The sequence below is a fragment of the Notolepis coatsorum genome (assembly GCF_963971535.1).
Source record: "Notolepis coatsorum genome assembly, chromosome: 20".
Lineage (NCBI taxonomy): Eukaryota > Metazoa > Chordata > Actinopteri > Aulopiformes > Paralepididae > Notolepis > Notolepis coatsorum.
Window position 1 is genome coordinate 42,051,752 of NC_140184.1, and position 23,643 is coordinate 42,075,394.

General features: G+C 45.4%; 1 protein-coding gene across 1 annotated transcript in view; it reads right to left on the minus strand.

Annotated features, from left to right (window-relative positions):
- LOC311247418 (SH3 and multiple ankyrin repeat domains protein 2-like) overlaps nucleotides 1–23,643 on the minus strand; it is a gene marked incomplete at its 3' end in the record, with an annotated part of 730,890 nt that overhangs the window by 52,703 nt on the left and 654,544 nt on the right. Inside the window, 2 exon segments of the mRNA XM_084337816.1 lie at nucleotides 19,844–22,334; nucleotides 22,805–22,910. Of these exon segments, the coding sequence (XP_084193942.1) occupies nucleotides 19,844–22,334; nucleotides 22,805–22,910 (2,597 nt within the window).

Here is a 23,643-nt window from a genome sequence, read left to right on the forward strand (position 1 = left end):
AGCCGAATCCCGTCCAATCTTTCGCCGTCGACTAAAGACTCACTTCTTCAACCATTATCTGAAATGATAAAAAAAAAAAAAAAAAAAAAAAAATCTAACCCCGACTAACCTTAATGTCATGCACTTGTCCTAATAAACTAACCTACACTGTAACACGCAACACTTTGATGAACATTGTTACTCAGCTGATAGAGTTATACCCTTCTTGCTGTCTTGTCGCACAGAACTTGTAAGTCGCTTTGGATAAAAGCGTCAGCTAAATGACTAAATGTAAATGTAAATGTAAATGTATAGGTAGTGAAAACAACACAAGCAGTGTAAACAAATAGGTCAATATAATTTACTATCTAACTAACTGAAATATACATTATTCATTATTCACAGTATCACAGTATCCACATAAGGTGCAGTATGCATAAGGTATTGTTATTGTCCTACTTGGGTTCCTATTAGTTCTAGGTCGATGTCTGGCAGCAGTCGCTGCCCACTGTTGTGGAGCCTGATGGCCACTGGTATGAAGGACTGTCCGAGGCGGTTAGTTGAGTGTCGGGGGGGTATGAGTCTGTGGCTTCCTTGTCACCTTCACCTAATATGTTTTGATATGGTCAGGTGCGCTGTCACCTAAAATGTTTTGATCTGATCAGGTGCGCTGTCACCTAATATGATTTCATCTGGTCAGGTGCGCTGTCACCTAATATGATTTCATCTGGTCAGGTGCGCTGTCACCTAATATGTTTTCATCTGGTCAGGTCCGCTGTCACCTAATGTTAATATGTTTTCATCTGTGTCCACTGACCACTGACACACAGTGGGGGATGTTTTAAAAATATTATTTAACACTTTGGGTGCCGGGAAACGTCTTTTCACGTCTTTCCCGGCCATGCTCAAGGTGCCGAAGACGCTTTACAACGTCTTTGATCTGTTTACATCTTTTTTCGATTTTCCCCGTCTGAACTTCACCGCCGAGCTTTTGGCAGAAAATTTGAACCGGAAACTGCATTTCCTCTCAAATTTCACTAGGTGGCAGTGTCCCCCTATTTTCTAACACTATCACAAGAGGGTGAATATTGTACCCCACAATGAATCTGGCATTTGATTGGCCAGCATACCTGGCCAATGTGACCACAGGTATAAAACGTTTGCGCGATCCCAGAATCGACGAGGTTTTGGAGGAGAGAGAGAGAGATAGATAGAGCGATAGAGAGAGAGAGATTGAGAGAGATATTTGAATTGAGATCAGCCTATAGTCTATATTTATAGTGTTATACAGTATAGTGGTAGTATCAGACTAATTGTAAGGTTTCAGCTGTGCTTTAGAAAGTACTTAGTCGTGCTAAGTAGTAGTACTATTGTGAGGGATTAGTGTGTAGTCTAGGTAGTCTATTTCAGTAGTAGTAATAGTAGTTTGATCAGTTAGTAGTTTCATTTAGATTATTAGATCAGTATGAAGAGACGTAGTGTAGGTAAGCGAGGGGACAATCCGGCGGCGGGTCGCTTTGTTCAGACGAAGCTGGCGTTTGGACCCGCGGTTGTTCAAGCAGCAGCAGCACCAATGTCTTTGGTAGCTCCAGCAGCAGCAGCACCAACGTCTTTGGTAGCTCCGATCGGAGAGAGCCGTGAGACCGTTGCTGGGCCCAGCAACGCGTCTCGCCCCGGGACCGGGACCGGCTCACCCCGACGCAGTTCGAGGAAGAGGAAGGCTGCGGTGGTCATATCTTCTTCATCCGAGTCAGGGGACAGCGATTCGACCGCCCACGAATCTGATGGGAGCGCCGATTGGGAACCACCAGGTAATTACACGGTCTTATATATATGTGTGTGTGTGTGAAACGTGTATTTGATGATTTACCTAACGCTTATTTGAATCATTGTATACTGTGACTATGTAACGTTAGTTCGCCAAACCAACGCTGATATGCATTTATTATATTCTAGCTCCGGAATCATCTGACGATGATCTCGGCTTGGGTCGGAGGTGTTATGGGTCTGATTCATCACACGAGTCAGACGTGGGACGCGGTGGTGGTCGATGTGGTATGTCATGTTGCAATGTGAATATTGTTTTATGTTCAAATCGATATAGTTGATGACCATGTGCTGCTTACACGTTAGCTTTAGGTTGCATGGCTGTGTGTGTGTGTGTGTGTGTGTAGATGCGGGCCTCGCCATAGTTCAAAGGTGTTGGCGATGGTACAAGTCTTTGATGTGTGTGTGTGTGTGTGTGTGTATGTGTGTGTGTGCTGTAATCAATGCTATCACGACTCTGCTATGTACACACATGCATGTTCAAATCGATATAGTTGATGACCATGTGCTGCTACACATTAGCTTTAGGTTGCATGGCTGTGTGTGTGTGTGTGTGTGTGTGTGTGTGTGTAGATGCCAGCCCTTTGAAGTTGTCTAGCTTTAGGTTGCATGGCTGTGTGTGTGTGTGTGTGTAGATGCAGGCCTCGCCATAGTTCAAAGGTGTTGGCGATGGTACAAGTCTTTGATGTGTGTGTGTGTGTGTGTGTGTGTATGTGTGTGTGTGCTGTAATCAATGCTATCACGACTCTGCTATGTACACACATGCATGTTCAAATCGATATAGTTGATGACCATGTGCTGCTACACGTTAGCTTTAGGTTGCATGGCTGTGTGTGTGTGTGTGTGTGTGTGTAGATGCCAGCCCTTTGAAGTTGTCTAGCTTTAGGTTGCATGGTTGTGTGTGTGTGTGTGTGTGTGTAGATGCAGGCCTCACCATGTGCCCATGCCCTTTGATGTGTGTGTGTGTATGTGTGTGTGTGTGTGTGTGTGTGCAGTGTGTGTGCACACACACACACACACAAGATCAAAAGGCATGAATCCTCTCCAACACCTTTGAACTTCGCAGTACATGGTGAGGCCTCTATATGCAAATTCCATTGATTACAGCACACACATACACACACACACAAGGGCATGGGCACATGGTGAGGCCTATATTTAAATGCATGGTTGTGTAGCATATGTAAAATTCCATTGATTACAACACACACACATGTACATGCTTTGATGTACAATGGCCGCTGATTTATTTTGTGTTCATACAGGCTCAGACACCGAATCCGGGGCCCATACACCAACATGCTTGGGTATGTACTAACTACATTTATGTATGTGTAAATGTATTACTATTGTGTTTTATGATACTTACTTACTGAATGAATTTAATCCAATTCAGATTCTGGCGCAGACCCCGCAGATAGTGACGCTGAGACTGGCAACGACATAGGATCACATTCTACTCCTGCAGGTAATTGTACATAAAATATAACACATAATGCTATATATATATATATATCATGTAAATACAATGACAATACGTTGCCCTAGTGTAATGTATTACATCATGTGATTCTAGAACTGGATGCTAGTCTGGACATGCCGGAACCCGTTGCAGGGCGGAAACGCACATCTAAGAGCGGTAAGTTGGCCTCACTCTGCACACCACTTCCAGCTCTGACCTCTGACCCCCACACCACGTCCAGCTCTGACATCTGAACCCCACACACACACACTCATTCACTCACACACAGTTTGTAACTACGTGGCATATGAATGTCTACAGTAGGGGTGTTATAGTATATTTGTATAATTGACAGGTCGTGGCGTGCGACGCGGAGGAGCGAAGAGCAGGGCTGCGATCCGCCAGGAAGAGAATGCCTGGTCTCGTGAGGGCTGGGTGCCTCACAGGATCCCCTTCACAGCCCAACCGGGGTTGCTCCAGGACGCCAAGGCACTCAAATCTTACCGGCCTGCGAAATGGATGGATCTGTTCCTGACAGATGCTTTTCTGAACTCCATTGTTGCCCAGTCCAACCTCTACGCTGAGCAGTCCATTGCCCGGCTGGACCCCACGCTAACCAGTAGCAGGGCACTGCTTTGGAAGCCCCTCACATTGAAGGAGCTGAAGAAGTTCCTTGGACTCAATTTCCTTAGCAGTGTCCTGCGGAAGCCTCGCGTGGACCAGATGTGGACCACTGACGACATGATGTACACACCGTACTACTCTGAGACCATGCCACGCAACAGGTTTCAATTGATCTGGCGATTCCTCCACTTTGCGGACAATACTTCCCTGGAAGTTAGAGACAAATTGTGCAAAGTACGCAGTGTTGTTGACCATGTAAACGCGAGGTGCAAGGAGCTGTACCAGCCTGAACGCGAGCTCGCCATTGACGAGGGGGTGATGGCATGGCGAGGCCGCCTGACCTTCCGGGTCTACAACCCAAACAAGCCCACCCGCTATGGTATCAAGTCTTACTTCCTGTGCGAATCTCGCACAGGATATTGCTTTTCATTTAAGCCATATTGTCGGGAAGGCTCGCTCCTGGGGGACACGGTCGTCGGTCTGCTTGGACGTCTGTCTGGGGCCGGCTATACGCTCTTTATGGACAACTTCTACAACTCGGTACGTATGTCCGCCAGGCTCCGACAGTTGAGGACCGACGTCTGTGGTACCCTCAGGAAGCACCGGGGCGAGCCAGCCATCATCAAGAACGTGACCAAACGTGACATCGGTGTGGGGGAGCGCATTGCGGTCAACAACAAGGAGGTCCTGATCGTGGCATGGCGCGATAAGAGAATCGTGAAGACCATCAGCAGCTTCCACGAGGACACCATGGAAACGGCGATGGTGTGGAAGAAGCAGAAGAAGGGCAAAGCGCTGAGGGTGGAGATGCTCAAGCCATCATCAATCATGGAGTACAATAAATTCATGAACGGCGTCGATCAGCTGGATCAAAATATATCGTACTATCCGGTTACACGTAAGACTGGAAAGTGGACCAAAAAGTTTGTGATGTATCTGATCCAAATATGTATGTTCAACGCTTTTGTCTTGTACAAAAAAAAGCACCCACAAGGGCATTACTACAACCTCTTCCGGTTCACCAGGGCTGTGGCGCGGACCTACACAGACGGTAAGGAGAAGAAGATTCCTGGGGTGACAGCGGAGATGGAGGCGGAGGCGGAGGCAGGGGAGGAGGCAGGGGAGGAGGCAGGGGGTGGGGATGAGGAGGAGGCAGGGGCTGAGCAGGTGGGGCGTGTCGACCCTAGGGCCCCACTGGGGGACCCGCAGAGCAGATTAGTGGGTGGCTTTGTGAAGCATGTAATGGTTGCATACAAAGCCACCCCCAAGAAAAAGCTACCGTGTAGGAAATGTCATGTCTGCAGTAGGCGTGGCATCAGGAGTGAGACCAGATATTTTTGCACATCGTGCAAAGTCCCCCTGCATCGTGACAAATGCTTCACTCTGTACCACACAAAGAGGGATTTCTCTAAATAGTTTCTTTATTAGTTGTCATACAGAAGTACAGATTACTTCTAAATAATCCATCATTGTGTGATACAGACAGAACCATGTGTACCGGTACATAGTATAGCTAGCTGAGTGTAGTATAGTATAGTGTAGTATAGTATAGTATAGTATAGTATATTGTAGTATAGTATAGTATAGTATAGTGTATGGGTAGTTGCACTGTTTTCTGTACAAGACAAATGCGTTGAACACATGTATTTGGGCCACGGTTGTCGATATTGCATAGGCATGTTTGGACCACTTGCAGATGAGACGTTATGTTAGCGATCTAGCTGTATCGACTCCATTCATAATTTGCATTGTGTGTGTATATAGTTTTTTTTTTATTTATCTTTTTCCCCCCTCATTTTTACCGTTTGCACAGAACCAATGGTTGCTGACAGTCACCCAGTTTATAAAAGTATATACTGTAGGTAACATACCACACTTTTCTAATGCAGTCCATTGGCCTATTATTTATATACTTTGGAAGCATGTATTGGATATTTTTTGGTCCACAGATCATCTGGCGCTTCATCTATTTATCAATGGACAATGCCGTCATCGATGCGAGAGACCAAGTAAGATATGCCCTGTAGTTCATGTGACGTGAATGTTACCAGCAAACTTCTAAATGCACTGAAACAATGGTTGGTTATCCTCCAGTGTTCACTTTTTATAAGGTATTGTCTTGGTAAATTACCATAATCCTATACTGTGAATGTTACCAGCAAACTTCTAAATGCACTGAAACAATGGTTGGTTATCCTCCAGTGTTCACTTTTTATAAGGTATTGTCTTGGTAAATTACCATACTCCTATACTGTGAATGTTACCAGCAAACTTCTAAATGCACTGAAACAATGGTTGGTTATCCTCCAGTGTTCACTTTTTATAAGGTATTGTCTTGGTAAATTACCATAATCCTATACTGTGAATGTTACCAGCAAACTTCTAAATGCACTGAAACAATGGTTGGTTATCCTCCAGTGTTCACTTTTTATAAGGTATTGTCTTGGTAAATTACCATAATCATATACTGTGAATGTTACCAGCAAACTTCTAAATGCACTGAAACAATGGTTGGTTATCCTCCAGTGTTCACTTTTTATAAGGTATTGTCTTGGTAAATTACCATAATCCTATACTGTGAATGTTACCAACAAACTCCTAAATGCACTGACACAATGGTTGGTTATCATCAGCCAGTGTTCACTTTTTATAAGGTATTGTCTTGGTAAATTACCATAATCCTATACTGTGAATGTTACCAGCAAACTTCTAAATGCACTGAAACAATGGTTGGTTATCCTCCAGTGTTCACTTTTTATAAGGTATTGTCTTGGTAAATTACCATAATCCTATACTGTGAATGTTACCAACAAACTCCTAAATGCACTGAAACAATGGTTGATTATCCTCCAGTGTTCACTTTTTATAAGGTATTGTCTTGGTAAATTACCATAATCCTATACTGTGAATGTTACCAACAAACTCCTAAATGCACTGAAACAATGGTTGGTTATCATCAGCCAGTGTTCACTTTTTATAAGGTATTGTCTTGGTAAATTACCATAATTTTATACTGTGAATGTTACCAGCATATGTGTCTAATGCACAGCAACAATGGTTTGTACTGATGACTTGTCACCCAGTTTATTGAACATATTTTACAATAAAAATGTTCATGGCATCAAAGTTTCAAGTTTTCTGCATTGTAAAGTATTCTGTATTTTATAATAATGTTTTCTGGACCTACACCAGTAGTTATAACTTACTTGTTCATTAGCGCCAGGCATGGTGGTTGATGAGGTAGTAGTATTTCCAGGTGAAACTAATTGATATATTATCAATACAAGATATTATTACTTTATGAATGTGTTTATCATGTATGGACGAATAAATTGGAAAACAGGTAGGTACAGAGCAACACAGTGTCTACAACACAGGAGCAGATTATGCACAGTACATGAATGAGAAACAGTCGAATGTTTTTTTGTTTAGTTTATTGCATGCACATGATCTATAATACCTGATCGGTACAATATCTACTAACCTGATCAATACAATATATTCCCACCTGATCGATATAATAGTATTACTGCATTTCAAGTTTGTCAGTCAGTCGGACTGTCAGTCAGTCGGACTGTCAATCAATCAATCAATCAAACGACCAACAAAACAATCAATCAATCAAACCAATCAATCAATCAATCAAACAATCTATGAATCAAACAATCAATAAAACAATCAAACATTCTATCAATCAAACGACCAACAAAACAATCAATCAATCAAACAAATCAATCTATGAATCAAACGACCAACAAAACAATCAAACATTCTATCAATCAAACGACCAACAAATTAATCAATCAAACAAATCAATCTATGAATCAAACGATCAACAAAACAATCAAACATTCTATCAAGCAAACGACCAACAAAACAATCAATCAATCAAACCAATCAATCAATCAATCAAACAATCTATGAATCAAACGACCAACAAAACAATCAAATATTCTATCAATCAAACGACCAACAAATCAATCAATCAATCAAACAAATCAATCTATGAATCAAATGACCAACAAAACAATCAAACATTCTATCAATCAAACGACCAACAAATTAATCAATCAATCAAACAAATCAATCTATGAATCAAACGATCAACAAAACAATCAAACATTCTATCAAGCAAACGACCAACAAAACAATCAATCAATCAAACCAATCAATCAATCAATCAAACAATCTATGAATCAAACGACCAACAAAACAATCAAACATTCTATCAATCAAACGACCAACAAATCAATCAATCAATCAAACAAATCAATCTATGAATCAAACGACCAACAAAACAATCAAACATTCTATCAATCAAACGACCAACAAATTAATCAATCAATCAAACAAATCAATCTATGAATCAAACGATCAACAAAACAATCAAACATTCTATCAAGCAAACGACCAACAAAACAATCAATCAATCAAACCAATCAATCAATCAAACAATCTATGAATCAAACAACCAACAAAACAATCAAACATTCTATCAATCAAACGACCAACAAATCAATCAATCAATCAAACAAATCAATCTATGAATCAAACGACCAACAAAACAATCAAACATTCTATCAATCAAACGACCAACAAATTAATCAATCAATCAAACAAATCAATCTATGAATCAAACAATCAACAAAACAATAAAACATTCTATCAATCAAACCAATAAAACAATCTGTCAAACAATCAATCAATCAAACCATCCATCCATCCATCCCAGTCTAAATTGCTTTATAACACGTTCAGTACCTATTATCACTCCGCCGGCACACCGTTCATAAAAGTGCCTGTAACTCCTGTTCTAAAGAATTTACCTGTATTTTTATCCTTTGTTGACGTTTTTTAACTTGTAATTGTGAACGAACGAAGACATGCAGAAACAAACGTTTTTTTTCATTGTGTACATCAACTTGTCGTCTTCAAATGAGCCAAACCATTTCCCCATAGTTATAATATAAAATATAGAAATAGCTCCGCTAAGATCATGAGATATGCTAGAATCGCCCAGGAATCCTGGCAACCCACAGTCATTTAGACGGGTAATGTTTTGAACAACTAACGTTACGTTTAGAATGGAATGTATCGGCAAAGATCGTTAGCTCAAAGCTATTCCGGACAGTTTTCATCAACTTCCTGTCATTTAGAAATATGATTTTATAGTGAAAATCATTACCAAAACGTCCGGAAAAACCTCACGGGAGCATTATAGACTGTCATACAAATGTACAAATGCTATAAGGTGGCAAGAAATGCACTATAAACAATACTTTGCGGCGTCGTTTCTTGCAATGCATCGGCAAAGATAGTTAGCTCAAAGCTATTCCGGCCAGTTTTCATCAACTTCCTGTCATTTAGAAATATGATTTTATAGTGAAAATCATTACCAAAACGTCCGGAAAAACCTCACGGGAGCATTATAGACTGTCATACAAATGTACAAATGCTATAAGGTGGCAAGAAATGCACTATAAACAATACTTTGCGGCGTCGTTTCTTGCGCTAGCTTCTGTTAGCCAGCAATAGCCTTAATTAGCGTGAGCAAGTAAACTAACAGTGAACGTTTTTACATGAAATACAGCCCAAAAACCCTGCTGACAAACGTTTGCTTATTAAATACATTCTATACTATAATAATACAAACATTTCATTGCCTCTCTGTGACGACAAAGTTGTTTAAATAAGGGGAGAAAAGTAGCTAAAACCAATGTATTTGGATGGGACAGGAAGTACCATTGGCAACCGGAAGTCAGCCGGAAGTGCCTACTTTCAGGTTGTGCAAGTGGAGAATTGCACTTTACTGTTACATTTGCACTCTGGTTGGATGCCAAACTTCTTTCCGTTGTACTGTAGCCTACTTGTGCTGTATAATGACAATACATTTTAATTTAATCTAATCTAATATATACAAGGAAACAGGACATGGGAGTGAATAGTAATAATAATAAAAATAGTTTAGTAGTTTCAATCCTGCTTCAAGCCCAATCTCTTCACTACTGCCTTCTCTTAGCTTCCCCATACATCATTTTGTGTTATGTCTGTGTTGTTTGTCTCACTACCACCACCCCTTAGTGCAAAGCCACTTTGAGTTCTAGAAAGGCGCTATATGAATCTTATTTATTATTATTATTATTATTATTATTATTATTATTATTATTATTATTATTATTATTATTATTATTATTATTATTATTATTATTATTAATATTATTATTATTATTATTATTATTATTATTATTATTATTATTATTATTATTATTATTATTATTATTATTATTATTATAATAATAACTGCTAGTGAACTATGCTATGACTGCTATGACAATGGAATACAATATAGTATAGGAACAAATGAGAGGCCAATGAACTAAACTAAATGAAGAAGGAGAGATGGAAAATAAGAGGAAGGGACACATGGTTAAAGGGTGAACACGCTAGGAGTTGAAGATGATAGTGTAGCCAGGCTATCGCAGTCATTATTATCATTATTCTCGCCAGGTATGACAACTGTTCCCCTGTTATTAGGGTCCATTTGGTGCCCCCTGGTGGTGTAATTTAAATAGGGAGGTGAGAATGCATTTGATGTGTTTTTCCCAAAATGCACTAGATTACTTTTTTCTCTTTTTTCCTCATCTAGAGAGACACAGACACAAGCACAAAAGTATGAAGAAAAGAGCCAAGGAGCTGCCGGCCCCATCTAACCAACCCCTTTGTTACAGGCTGGGCTACAGCTCCGCCGTGTGGGCTTGCTGGGCCGGTGCCTGTATGGTATATGACGTGTCTCACTTCCTGGGGAAGGTGTGGTTTGTTTACTTGTTGCTTTCCAATACACGCCATTTGAACCAGCACGACTCGACTCTTTCATTGTACAGCTACACTTGCAAACATGGTGTCAGAAGTGGAACTAGGAGGACCCAAAGAGGATTTATATACGGCCCGAAACAGCTGTTTGCAATAACAGCGGACGTTTATGTGTGGTTTGGGTGAGAGTTTGTGGCGACAATGGCATCCAGCATTCCGCCTCCGGAGCCAATGAAAATGACGGGAGACATTCACGGCAACTGGGTGAGCTTTCAAGCAGAGTTCGAGGACTATCTGCTTGCGACCGGGCTCAGCGAGAAAGAAAAGCCAGTACAGGCGGCGGCGCTCAGACGGTTAATGGGGAATGACTGTCGTCATATTTATAAACACAACCTGGGACTCACCGTGGAGCAACAAAAAGATGTGGGGGCTATTCTGACAGCACTGCAGCAATACTTCACACCAGCTAAGAACGTGATATTCGAGAGGTACGTTTTTGGCAACTTGAAACAGGAGGATGGAGAGCTGTTTGATGCTTTTGTTACAAGACTGAGAGAAAAGGCTGCCTCTTGTGAATATGGAGCTATTAAAGTTGAACTCATAAGAGACAGGCTTGTCCTAGGGATAACTGATGAGGGCGCTAGACGTCGCTTATTAAGAGAAAAGGACCTTAAATTGGATCAGGCCATCATTATTTGTCGAGCAACTGAGGTCATGGACAGTAGGTTAAAGACCATGTCTCTGGGCAGCGGCAGCTCCGGGCCTGGGGACAGCGTTAACGCCACACAAGGGCAGCGATATGGACGGAGGCCTGCCAGCAGGCCATCCGATTCCAACACATCGGCACAGCCACAGAACATGAGAGACACTGGTGAATGCAAGTACTGTGGCACACAGCACAAACGTGGGCGTGACCAGTGCCCCGCCTTTGGTAAATCATGCCGTTCATGTGGCACGGCTAACCATTTTGCAAAAGTTTGCATGAAAAGAGGCCAGCAGGCTCGCCAGTTAAATGCTGTGGATGACCCATGGGAACTGGAGGACAGCGACCGGGAGGAGAGAGACGTGTACACAGCAGAGAGCGTGGGGGCTGTGAACACTCAAGGGAGTGGTTTGTCAACCTACCACTGCAAAAAGGCCTCCAAAGGTGCCAGCTCGACTCGGGAGCCACATGCAATGTGATGAGCATCAAGGACAAGTCAAGACTGGCACCTAGAACACCCCTTCAGAAGAGCTTCATCAAACTGAAACTTTACAACAGTGAGTGGATGAGCTCGTTGGGGGTGTACAGCACACAATGCGTCATTAGGGGTAAGACGCACAGACTGGACTTTGAAGTCGTACATACTGGCCAGAGGCCCTTGCTTTCGGGGGAGACATGTGAGAGGCTTGGTCTGATACGCTTCACCATTCCTGAGGAGCTGAATAAAGTGGAGCACTGCAGGAAGGTGTCACTGACCAAAGAGTGGCTCGTCAGCACCTACCATGATGTGTTCAACAGCCCTGTTGAGTCTCTGCCCGGTGATATTCACTTTGAGCTGGACAGCACGGTGGTGCCGGTGCAGTGTGCTCCCAGGAACATTCCAGTGGCCCTGAAGGCAGCTGTTAAAGCACAGCTGGATAAATATGAAGAAGATGGGCACTTGACCACAGTCACTCGACCCACGGACTGGATTAGCAATCTGGTCATAGTGAAAAGGCCAGACAAATTGAGACTTTGTATAGACCCAAAGCCCCTTAACCGAGCTCTGAAACGGTCCCATTACCTGATGCCCACTTTGGATGACGTGCTGTATAAGCTGCCAAAGGCACGTATATTCACGCTGGTGGATGCACGGGATGCATTTTTACAGTGCCGTTTGGACGAAGAGAGCAGCCTGATGACAACGTTCTGGACACCGTGGGGTAGGAAACGTTGGCTAAAACTCCCTTTCGGTGTGTCAGTGGCTCCAGAGCTGTAACAAAGAAAGCAGCATGAGCTGCTGGCTGGCTTGACGGGGATTGAGCCCATAGCTGATGATATCCTCATAGTGGGCTGTGGGGACACCGAGGATGAGGCCAACCACGACCATGACATGAACCTCGTCGCTCTGATGGACAGATGCAGAGAGGTAAAGCTGAGACTGGGCCTGAAAAAGCTGCAGTTTCGACTGAAGGAGGTCCGCTTCCACGGCCACATACTGTCCGCAGAGGGCCTCAAGGTTGACCCTGACAAGGTCAGGGCGGTTCTGGACATGCCAAACCCCACAGACGCAAAAGGGGTCCAGCGATGTGTCGGGTTTGTGAACTACCTGTCGAGATTCATGCCACGTTTGTCAGCGGTATGTGAGCCTCTGAGGAGACTGCTCGACAAAGATGTGATGTGGCACTGGCTGCCCAAACATGAGGCTGCCATGAAGGAAATCAAGGCTCTGATCACGGCGGTGCCAGTCCTAAGGTACTATGACGTCCACAAGCCGGTCACCGTACAGAGCGACTCCAGTCAGACGAGTCTGGGCTGCTGCTTGCTTCAGGGGGGACAGCCTGTCGCATTTGCCTCTCGTGCATTGACCCAAACGGAGCAAAATTATGCACAAATAGAAAAGGAGTGTCTAAGCATCGTATTCGCCTGTCAACGCTTCCACTACTACCTATATGGGAGGGGTGATGTGACTGCAGAGACCGACCACCGCCCGTTCGTGTCCATCTTCACTAAACCTCTCCTCAGTGCGCCAAAGCGCCTTCAGAGCATGCTCCTCACACTGCAGAACTACTGCCTGGCGGTGGTATACAAGCCAGGCCCCGAAATGTACATAAGTGACACACTCAGCAGAGCCACCACCCCACCACAGAGAACAGATACACTGTACAGACGGGAAATGGTCTGCAGCATGCGGCAGGAGCAGTGGGACACGGCCGCCATTCGGCAGGCGGACTATCTGAACGTCAGCAGCCAACGTCTGGCACAGATTCGAACACACACTGAGGATCCACTACAACCATGTGGGGGCCGAGGCGTGCTACAGACAGGCTCGTGATACACTGTACTGGCCCGGTATGCAAGGGGAAGTCAAAGATTACGTACAGCAGTGCTCCGTGTGCAATGAGTATGCACGCGAACAACAGAAAGAGACTATGATGTCACACCCGCTCCCCACACGGCCCTGGCAGCTGGTAAGCATGGACCTGTACAGCTATGCAGCACAGAACTTTCTTCTCGTGGTGGATCACTATTCGGACTTCTGGGAGGTCGACTTGCTCCCTGACCTGTCAGCGGACACCACGATCCGACGATGCAAGGCACAGTTTGCTCGCCACGGGGTCCCAGACAGGGCCATTTCTGATGGTGGGGGCCAGTTTACCGGTGGGGAGTTCCGGGCGTTTGCGAGGGAGTGGGGCTTTGAGCACGTTATGTCCTCACCGAGGCACCCGAAGGCTAACGGCAAAGCGGAGTCGGCAGTAAAGATTGTGAAGAGCCTGTGCAGAAAGGCAGACCGGGCCAGAGAGGACCCCTGGAAGGCCATTTTACATTGGAGAAACACACCCACTGAGGGTATGCAGTGCAGCCCTGCACAGCGGCTTATGTCGCAGAGACTGAGAACCCTTCTCCCTGTGGCCGACCAGCTACTGGTACCTCAGGTCGTCACAGGGGTCCCGGACAAGCTGAGAGTGAAACATCAAGCAGCAAAGTTGATGTATGACCGATCGGCGAAGGATCTGCCGGAGCTGAACGTCGGCCGGCCCATACGGATGAAGCCACTCCCGGGTGACAGGACGGGCCGATGGAGGAGAGGCGTGTGCCTGCAGCAGTTGGGACTCCGGTCCTATCTGGTCGACGTGGAGGGAACTGCGTATCGCCGCAACAGGGTTGATCTCCGACCAGCAGAAGCGGTCGCAGAAGCGGCCCCTCCCCAGCCGTCAGTTCACCCAGCCCCAGAGCAGCCTGCGAGTGGGGGAAGCACCGAAGAGGTCGTCAGCGGTCCTGAGGAGTCTCCAAGGTCATCAGCCCCGAGGTCGATGCCGTCTTCCCCGCAGACTGGTAACACACCAGGCCGTGAGTTACAGGCCCGGGCCTTCTCCCGGAGCGGGAGGCCGATACGGCCTCCGGACAGACTTAACCTCTAGGTCGCACACAAACTGAGACTGTCTCACACGCACACATGCACACACACACACACATACACGTAGTCACGCTCGCACCCCAGCACACAAGGACTGTGCACATGCGTATGGACTGTAAGATATAAAAAAAAAAAAAGAAAAAAAAAAGGAAATGGGGAATGTGGGAAAATTGTGATTCTGTGTTTAATTGTGGTTGTTATTGATGCGGTGTTTTGATACTACTTAGGTCTGCATGGATTGATGTTGTTACTTAACTAAAGGAAGGGAGATGTTACAGGCTGGGCTACAGCTCCGCCGTGTGGGCGTGCTGGGCCGGTGCCTGTATGGTATATGACGTGTCTCACTTCCTGGGGAAGGTGTGGTTTGTTTACTTGTTGCTTTCCAATACACGGCATTTGAACCAGCGCGACTCGACTCTTTCATTGTACAGCTACACTTGCAAACACCCTTCACCACTCACTGGACCTTCAGGCCATCTTCATCTTCAGGGTTAAGAAATGTAATAGGGTACTTCACTGCTTTAATGTATTCCAGTCTCCTTTTAGAACCTAGATATTTAAATATACCTGCAAACTTGGCCACACACGTCAAGTGGGTTAAAATAAATAGCATGTGTCATGAAGCGTGAGGAGAGAGCATGAGGTCAGACTTGAGCCAGCTGTTTATTATTACCTTTAATTATTACCAAATTGGGCACCACTGCCCAGGCTGTGTTTATTAGATTAGAACGCATGACAGAGGAGATAAATCTCTCTCTCTCTCTCCCTCTACATTACATTTCCATTTAGTCTCTCTCTCTCTCTCTCTCTCTCTCTCTCTCTCTCTCTCTCTCTCTCTCTCTCTCTCTCTCTCTCTCTCTCTCTCTCTCTCTCTCTCTCTCCTCTATACACCTCTCTGATGAGGGATGGGACAGTTCATGCTAAATGCATGTGACCAGTGAATAATTCATCATCCTTTTGATTTCCCACTTATGCAGGGGAGAGATGGGATACGACTATGTGAACTTCAGGTGCAGGATCCATCAGAAGGATGACTTATCATTCATAGTTAAATATGTGTTTTACAAACATGTCTTAATGTAACATTATGCAGAATATAACATTGAAATAGAATTAGAGCCAGCACAGCACAATATATTATTTATATAGCAGTTAATTTCTTTTTTCATAGAGAATATCCTATATCATTTCATATATCACTTTGGCTAGTATTTAATTTTAAACCATTTATTTTTTTATAATCAGATGATCTGCTTAATGAGCGCTGCTAGATTTTAGGCTATAGGGAGGAAAATAAGGAAAGTAAGGATTTTAATGGGGAGTCTGTTTACTGGGCACTGCCATGATGAATTGAATGCGACTTGGAGTGAAAATAACAAATTTTACATGGCCCAGATTTTATGTTTAGGTAATATAAAATGCTTCTGAATAAGTCAAATGTAATTACATGATGTACATGATGTTGCCAAGACTAACCCCAAAAGTTGATTTAAAAAGTTAATCAAAAGTTAATTTCATTCTATGTTAATTTGCCCGGCTGTGATATGAAGCAAACAAACCAGCAAAAGAGAAGTGACCTCCATTCCTGTAATAATTGTCAGTCTTTACAAGTCCTTACAATCAGACTTAATGCTTCATTAATCACTTTTGAATTGTGTAAAAGTCCATTATGCTGCACACAAAGTTGAACGTTTTTGACATAATGTATGTCTATGTTTTCATAGTAAGTGGTCACTGAATATATTGATTGCCATCAGCACTGAGGAGATGGTGACACTCCAGAGAGAGCCAGTGGGAGCACAATTGCTGGAGGTGGAGAAATAACCCCCAAAAATGGCCTTACAGGAAAAATATTTGGTTTTTATATTTCTTTGTGTACTATTCAAATGAAATTACAATAAAGTATCAATTATGTCAACCAGATACATTTCCATCCAGGATTTCCTTTTTCTCCATTTCTGAGACTCAAGCAGATTTATACTACTATGGAGGATACGCCGCACTGAGCAGGACTAATGCACGTAAGGCAGCTGGCCCTGATGACATCTGACCGAGGTCCTAACTGACCTTTCCAATCTGTCCTAGTGACAGGCAGTTGTTCCCGCGTGCTTCAAGATCACCTCCATCGTGCCAATGTCAAAACACTCCTCTACGGTGAGCCTTAATGACTTCTGCTCCGTTGCACTCATTATCATGAAGTGCTTCGAGAAGCTGGTCCTAACTCATCTCAACACACCAATCCGCCTACCGTGAGAACAGGAGCATGGAGGACACCATCTCCTCAGCGCTACACTCCGCTACATGATGAGTCAGCCTACAGGGAGGAGGTCCAGCACCTGGCGGTGTGGTGCGCCGACAACAACCTGGCCCTAACACCAAAAGAAACCTCACCAACATCTCTTCTTCCTTAGGAGACTGAGGAAAGCCCACCTGTCATTCTGGTGAACTTCTACTGCATCACAGTCTGGTATGGCAACTACACTCGGAAAACACTGCAGAGGTTGGTGAAAACAGCATCATACATGAAAAATACATCAGCGGTACATCACTCCCTGCAATTGAGACTATCCAACACAAGCAATGTATGAGGAAGGCAGTATCATCAAGGACACCTCTGTTTGCTGACTGTTTGCCCTCCTTCCCTCGGGAGGTGCTATAGGAATCTCTGTTCCAAGTCAAGCAGGCTTTTTTGTTTTGGTCGGTGCGGGGTTGGATTTGTTATATATCATACAGTAGCTAAATAGTCATTTATAGTGTGAATGTATCCATACCAACCGTGGCAGAGCCTCAGGTGTGGCCTGCAATAGCAACCCATCCCTTATACCCATTTAAATCCAACCCACACATAATAATGCAAGACTTTTAGAAGTCTTTATTCGGCATGCAACGACACAATAGTAACATCAGACCAAAACAAATAAATGTAAACAAACCACAATACCAACAGATGCTCTTTTGCCTAGAGGTCACTGTTTGATGGCATTACAGATGCCAGGCATTATACCTTTAACAGGTTAGCCAGGGTAGCCAAGATATTAATCTAACAGATGTGATGTCTGTTGAGCCAGAACATAATTATATTCAGTTCAGTCACTGACAGTCCCCCAAAAACAGTCACACGCACGCACGCACGCTTTTTCCAAGCGTTTGTGTCTTTGTTTTCAATTGTTCCCAATGGCGAAAGAGTGTAAGCGTCTGTATGACTCTGAACTTTTCAGAAAGGCATTGCTGTAATAATTGTCAGTTATTTTCTGCTAGAAAAAGACACTATGTGGACACAAGCCCTTAACTCTTTGACGGCCACCGACTTCCCCCATCTGTACTGGCTGGCACCAGCGTTATTGACCATTTTAGCGATGTTTGCAGACCCATCGTGTGTTCTTATAGCTCATTTTACAGGCATTGTTCATAGTCCATTACTGACTAATCAGTTAATTTCTACACACTGTAGTTTGTGCGCTATTACACGCTAAACATCGCCCCTTTCCAAAATAATCCAGTATTTTTTCATAGATTGCGAGATATGACGCGTTATATGCAATAAGCGCAAATCATTCTGGTTGATCACCTGAAACCCCAAATACTCCCAAATCAAAGGTATATACCATGTACATAATATGTCTGCACAAAATCATCAAGGGGGGGGGGGGGGGGGGGGGGTCATTTTAACTAGAAACTGCGATCGTGTTTGTCGAGCATGTTTTACATCCGGTAACACTGTGCTCGTTACAAAAACATGTTTCAGGTTCAGTAAAATAGCCAGAAGGTATTCCAAAAAGAATAATTCCCAGTGGCATCGCGATTACCCGTGTATATGTCTATACTCGTGTATATGGGAAATAGGCTTCCGGCTAAAAAATCTCGAGGCGATCACTCTGTCGCTCTGTCTCCGAGGAGGAGGAGCCCTTGCAGGAAAAAAAAATTTAAAAAAGAAAAGGTGTATCCACACCAAGCTATTCCAGTTCAAAAGGTAGGTGATACTGCCAACTGGTGACATTCGATCGCCATTGCAATTCCAACGTAGGCAGATGAGCCAGGGAGACCTAGAGGGCTCCGGCTGACCGTATAGAATGGGGATCAAAGGAAAATGATCAAAGGATCTAAAAACGAGATATTACGTTTTTGGCACTCACCACTTGAAACACAAGATATTACAGAATGGCAGAATTCAGTACTGTATCTACAAAACCTTCTGTTTAATCATCTTCCCTTTATTCATTTGCTTAGACGTGATCTCAAGAAGGTGCTGTATGAGCTCAGTGGCAATTTTTCATGTCTGGTAAATTTTAGCATTGTATTATTCACCGTCAATGATGAAAAATTTAAAAAAAATTAAATTGATATTCTCCTTTGGTTCATTACAATTTAGTAACATACACAATATTTCTGACACTGGGAATACATTCCCTGAGATCCATAGATGTCCCTATATACCAAGAACATGCAAATGGACCTTGTGGAGCAATCTTCCATTTACTTACAGTAGGTATGTATTTAAAAAAAAAAATTTGATCAGCTTTTTCTCCCCATTTTTCTATTTTTCTCCCATCCCCAATTTCGTATTATCCAATTCTACCCTCCCCTGTCTCGAACGTTGTTAGACCATGCCTTCCACTGGTCGGCTGCAATGTGGACGAAGCCTTGCATCACGTGTCCCCTCCGGTACACGAGGAGGCAGCCGTCGCATCTTTTCACCTGTACAGCGCAATCTCTCAGCGGCGAGGAGTAACGCGTGGGAGGCTCACGCTGCCCCCGTTGCTTCCTGATTCTGCTGTACAGGCGCACCAACCGACCTGTAGGAGTCGCTGTCCACAACGTCCGATACCCACCCACCGGCTTTCCCACCCCCTAATACTGCCAATTGTATTAGTATGAACGACCAGCCAAGCTGGAAGCAACACAGAGAGCTGGGCTCGAACTCCTGCGTTAGTGGCGAGCGCCTTGCCCACTGCGCCACTTAGCCGCCCTTACTTAGGTATGTATTTTTAGGCAGATTTTCTGAAAATATGGGTAGGGCTTAAGAGCTTAAGAGGTTAAGTACCTGGTTCCAAAGGCCCCCCTGGTCCCTGTGGGGGAGTCCAGGCTCTCTCCTGGCTTGAGTGGTCTATCACGGTTCATCTGCTGCAGAATGGAGCTCAGCTCTGTGATTACTATGTTCTTGGGGCCTGGCATAGAGGGGGGGCTCTGCAGCTCAGGCGGTGGCTCCCCCCACAACTTGGACGACCACTGAGTGGGAGTCCTAGGGGCCTCAGCAGCAGATCCAGGGGGAGGAGGAGGGTCCAGTGGTGGTGACCCAAAGGATTCGGGGGGCTCTTCGATGAGGGCGTCATGGTAAAGTGATGTTCGATTGATGACAGGCTTGACTTTGGGCTTAGGTGGGACATGGGGGCGGTCCACCAGGAAGGCCTGGTCGTCTGCAGTGGCACAGAGGCTCGCCAAAGTGCTTTCACAGAAACCATCCGAGGACAAGGTGGAGATGCTGGAGACAGTGCTAGTAGTCTCCATGTGCTGCGGATCTCCGCTGCTGTGGTTGTCAACCTCCTCGATGCCTGACTCGATCACCCCTGGCTCAGGGTCAGGGGGAGGGTAGGTGGGGAGTATGCAGTTGGCCACTGCTGCTCCCAGTTTGTGCTGCTCGCTGACAGGTGTCGGTGCATAGTGGTGGTGGTAGGGGGGTAAGGATGGTGCCTCGTTCAGCCCCTGCTGCTGGAACATCTCTACGCTGGTGCTGGCCTGGTCATCAAGGATGTCAATGCTGTTGGCGAACTCTAGCGGTGGAGGGAGGGGCTCTGAGAAGACAAACTCCTCGTCAATGTCCACTGAGGTCAATGGGGGAGGGGGAATGTGGAAGGACAGCTTGTCCGGTTCATCGATGGACTCTCCTGTAGGAATGCTCCTCCTCCTCTGTGTGGAAGGCTGCGTGTTAGGGGTGGGAGTAGGGGTATTGGAAGGGTTGGGCTGGCTGCGGTCATTCAGCTCAGCAGGGTTGCTGTCATCCTGCTCCCCTACCATGGCGCCTGCCTCTGTGCTGGTGTGGACCATCAACAACCCTGCTGTCTTGGGTTGTGATGTGTCCACTGTGTCGGCCGGCATAATCTTTCTCTCGTCAACTGCCTGCTGCTGCCTCTCTTCTTGCATCCCATCTGACTGCTCCGTCATCTGCCTCCGCAGGCCGCCTCGTCCTGGCCTCCCCATGGTTGCCGTGGAGATAGCGATAAAACCCGCCTCCATCCCAGAGCGTAGTTTTGTGTCAATAAACAGCGGCTGGTTGAGGTCTGGTTTGTGGCTGGGCTTGATGGGGAGGGACTGGGGTTCAGTCTTGGGGGGAGATTGTGCCTGAGGAGGATTCGGTGGTTGGTTCTGTGAGTGGTTTGGCTGTTCCTTCATGGCCCGATCACGTGCTGCCAGGGCCAATGCAAGTGGTGAGCTAGGATCCAGGGGCTTGCCGGTGACAGGATGGAGGTAGGCCCCGTTGGTGCTGTAAGGGGTCTTAGGGGGCATAGCTGGGAGGCTAACAGGGCTGTCCAGGTTGGGGCACTGGCCAGTTCGAGTACTCAGGGGTTCACGCACCACTGTGGGCTCAGGGCTGTTGAAATCTGTCATGTTGCCGTTACCGCCCCCTACTGGGCGTCCAAGCAATACAGAGGGAGGAGGTGGAGCCATTATCCTCTGGAACCGCTCATCGCTACTGAACATGCCCTCATCGATGGACTTTGACTGGCGCAGGCGGGGGGCTGGGGTGGGACCCATATCATCATCTCCTGTGTCTATTGACTGGAAGGCAGGCGAGTTCTTTTTGGCCTCTAACCTCTTCTCCCGATCCCGCACCGCCCCAGCAATAGCTGCTGCAAAGGGGTTACTTTGAGCTACAGGATCATCGGTCCGCAAGCATCCACTTCTACCAGTGATTAGGGTGAGAGGTGGGTGTTCAGGCGTGGTATGTTCGATCTCTATACTGCTGCCCTGACTGCTCTTGCCGCTACTGCTGGTGGAAGGCTCCTTGACAATGATAGTGGGGATAGGAATGGAGGAGCATGTTCGCTCCGTAGGTGTGGTTGGCAAGGAAACGGGACCCGAGGGGCTCACCGGTATGTGGCATGATTTTTCGGGGCTGTCCTCGACATTGGGCTGCTTAACCAGCATCCCCTTCCTTCTGGCTGGTTTGGCTGGCACGTACAGTGTCTTGTTGCCCACCTCAGAGTAAGGGTTCTCGGGTACTGGTGCCCGACCTCGGCTACGCATGTCGAACTGCTCTGAGCTCTGGCGGTAATAACCGCGCCTTAATGTGCCGATGTCACCGGTTCGGCTAATGGTCGTAACTGCATTCGCGGGCGAGTTCTGGGTGAAGCCCGGTCGTGTGGTGCCATAGCCCCTGGGCATGGGGCCCGCTGCTGAGTTGTAAACTGGGGGAGATGGAGGTGAGATGACTGGGGGAGGGGGTATGTCCTCTGAGGTGTCAGGCATAGAGAGGCTGCGAGAGAACTTCAGCACTGGTGCTGCAAGGAACCCCTGTTTTTCCTCCTCTGCCGTACCTAGAGGAAATGGAGAGGAGACAGAGAAAGAAAGAGAGAGAGGGAGGGGGGGAGAAGGCCATGTCAGGACCTGAGACATTCCTACTATATCCCTTATCAACAGAAAATGTGCTCAGTGTTTGTCTTGTCCTCTGTAAATGTAAATATAATAGTTTTGAGTGGCATAAAGAATCAAACAGGCTATGAATAACATTAAGCTGAATGAAGTTTCCTTAGATCAACATAAACAATGGGGTTTCAGCATTTCAGCATATGCTTAATGATTGACTATTGCTGCCTGAAAGCACACATTAGCGAATAGATCACTCTAATTTGTCCATAATTAGCTTTAATTAAGTCGCTAATTAAGTTGAATATATCATAAACGAAAGCTAACATTAAAGGGTGCATTAATGCAGTTCACATTTATTACATGCACACAGACGCATGCATGCACGCACGCACAGACACACAAACATACACACACATACCTATGGATTTCTGTTTTTTCATGGTGCTCTTGACGGGTATTCCCAGGTATCCTCCTGGCACAGTGGGTGGCACCACCGCTACTCCTTGGCGCTCATGGTACATGGACTGCAAACCAAAGGGGAGGGGGTGTTGGTATTGAATATCCAACAGGCTGTTTTTCCAGCCCAACCCTAACAGCAGCTTTAACTCTCAACTTCCCATCATAGAGGTGATGGGACATATTCATTTTCATGATATACTGTATGAGGCATGACAAATTGCAAAACATAGTTTTGTCAAACAAGTTGTCAAAACGACATATATCTCTTTTAGAACAGCAGATGCAGATACTCATCATGAGAGCCTATCTGATCAAGTCTATAGCTCCTTCATCCCCTATCAAATAGGACACTATGACCTGTACAGATTCACCTCCAGAACTGCATGACCTAACCCAGGGGCAGTTACATCAAGACGACAATATTTAATAAAAGTATGGGGAGACACCAAAGTGGCCTCCAGACAAATCTCAGTAGTCATACCTCTAGTACAGGGAGGGGCAACTGGCGGCCCACGGGCCGCATGCGGCCCTCACAGACACTCCATGCGGCCCCATGCCAATATTTAATAAAAAAAAAAAAAAAAAAAAATTTGCATTCGCCTAAGAGGTTGGCAGTCGACTATGGCTCCTTTCGACCGATTAGTCGACTATTCGACTAATAGGGGTCAGCCCTAGTGTGGACATATTCAACACTGTTGAAAGTGCCGTGCAGCAATATGGGGGGTTTGATAAACTGTCTGCTGTTGTTACCGATGGAGCACCCGCAATGAAAGGAAAACACAGGATTCGCCAGGCTTC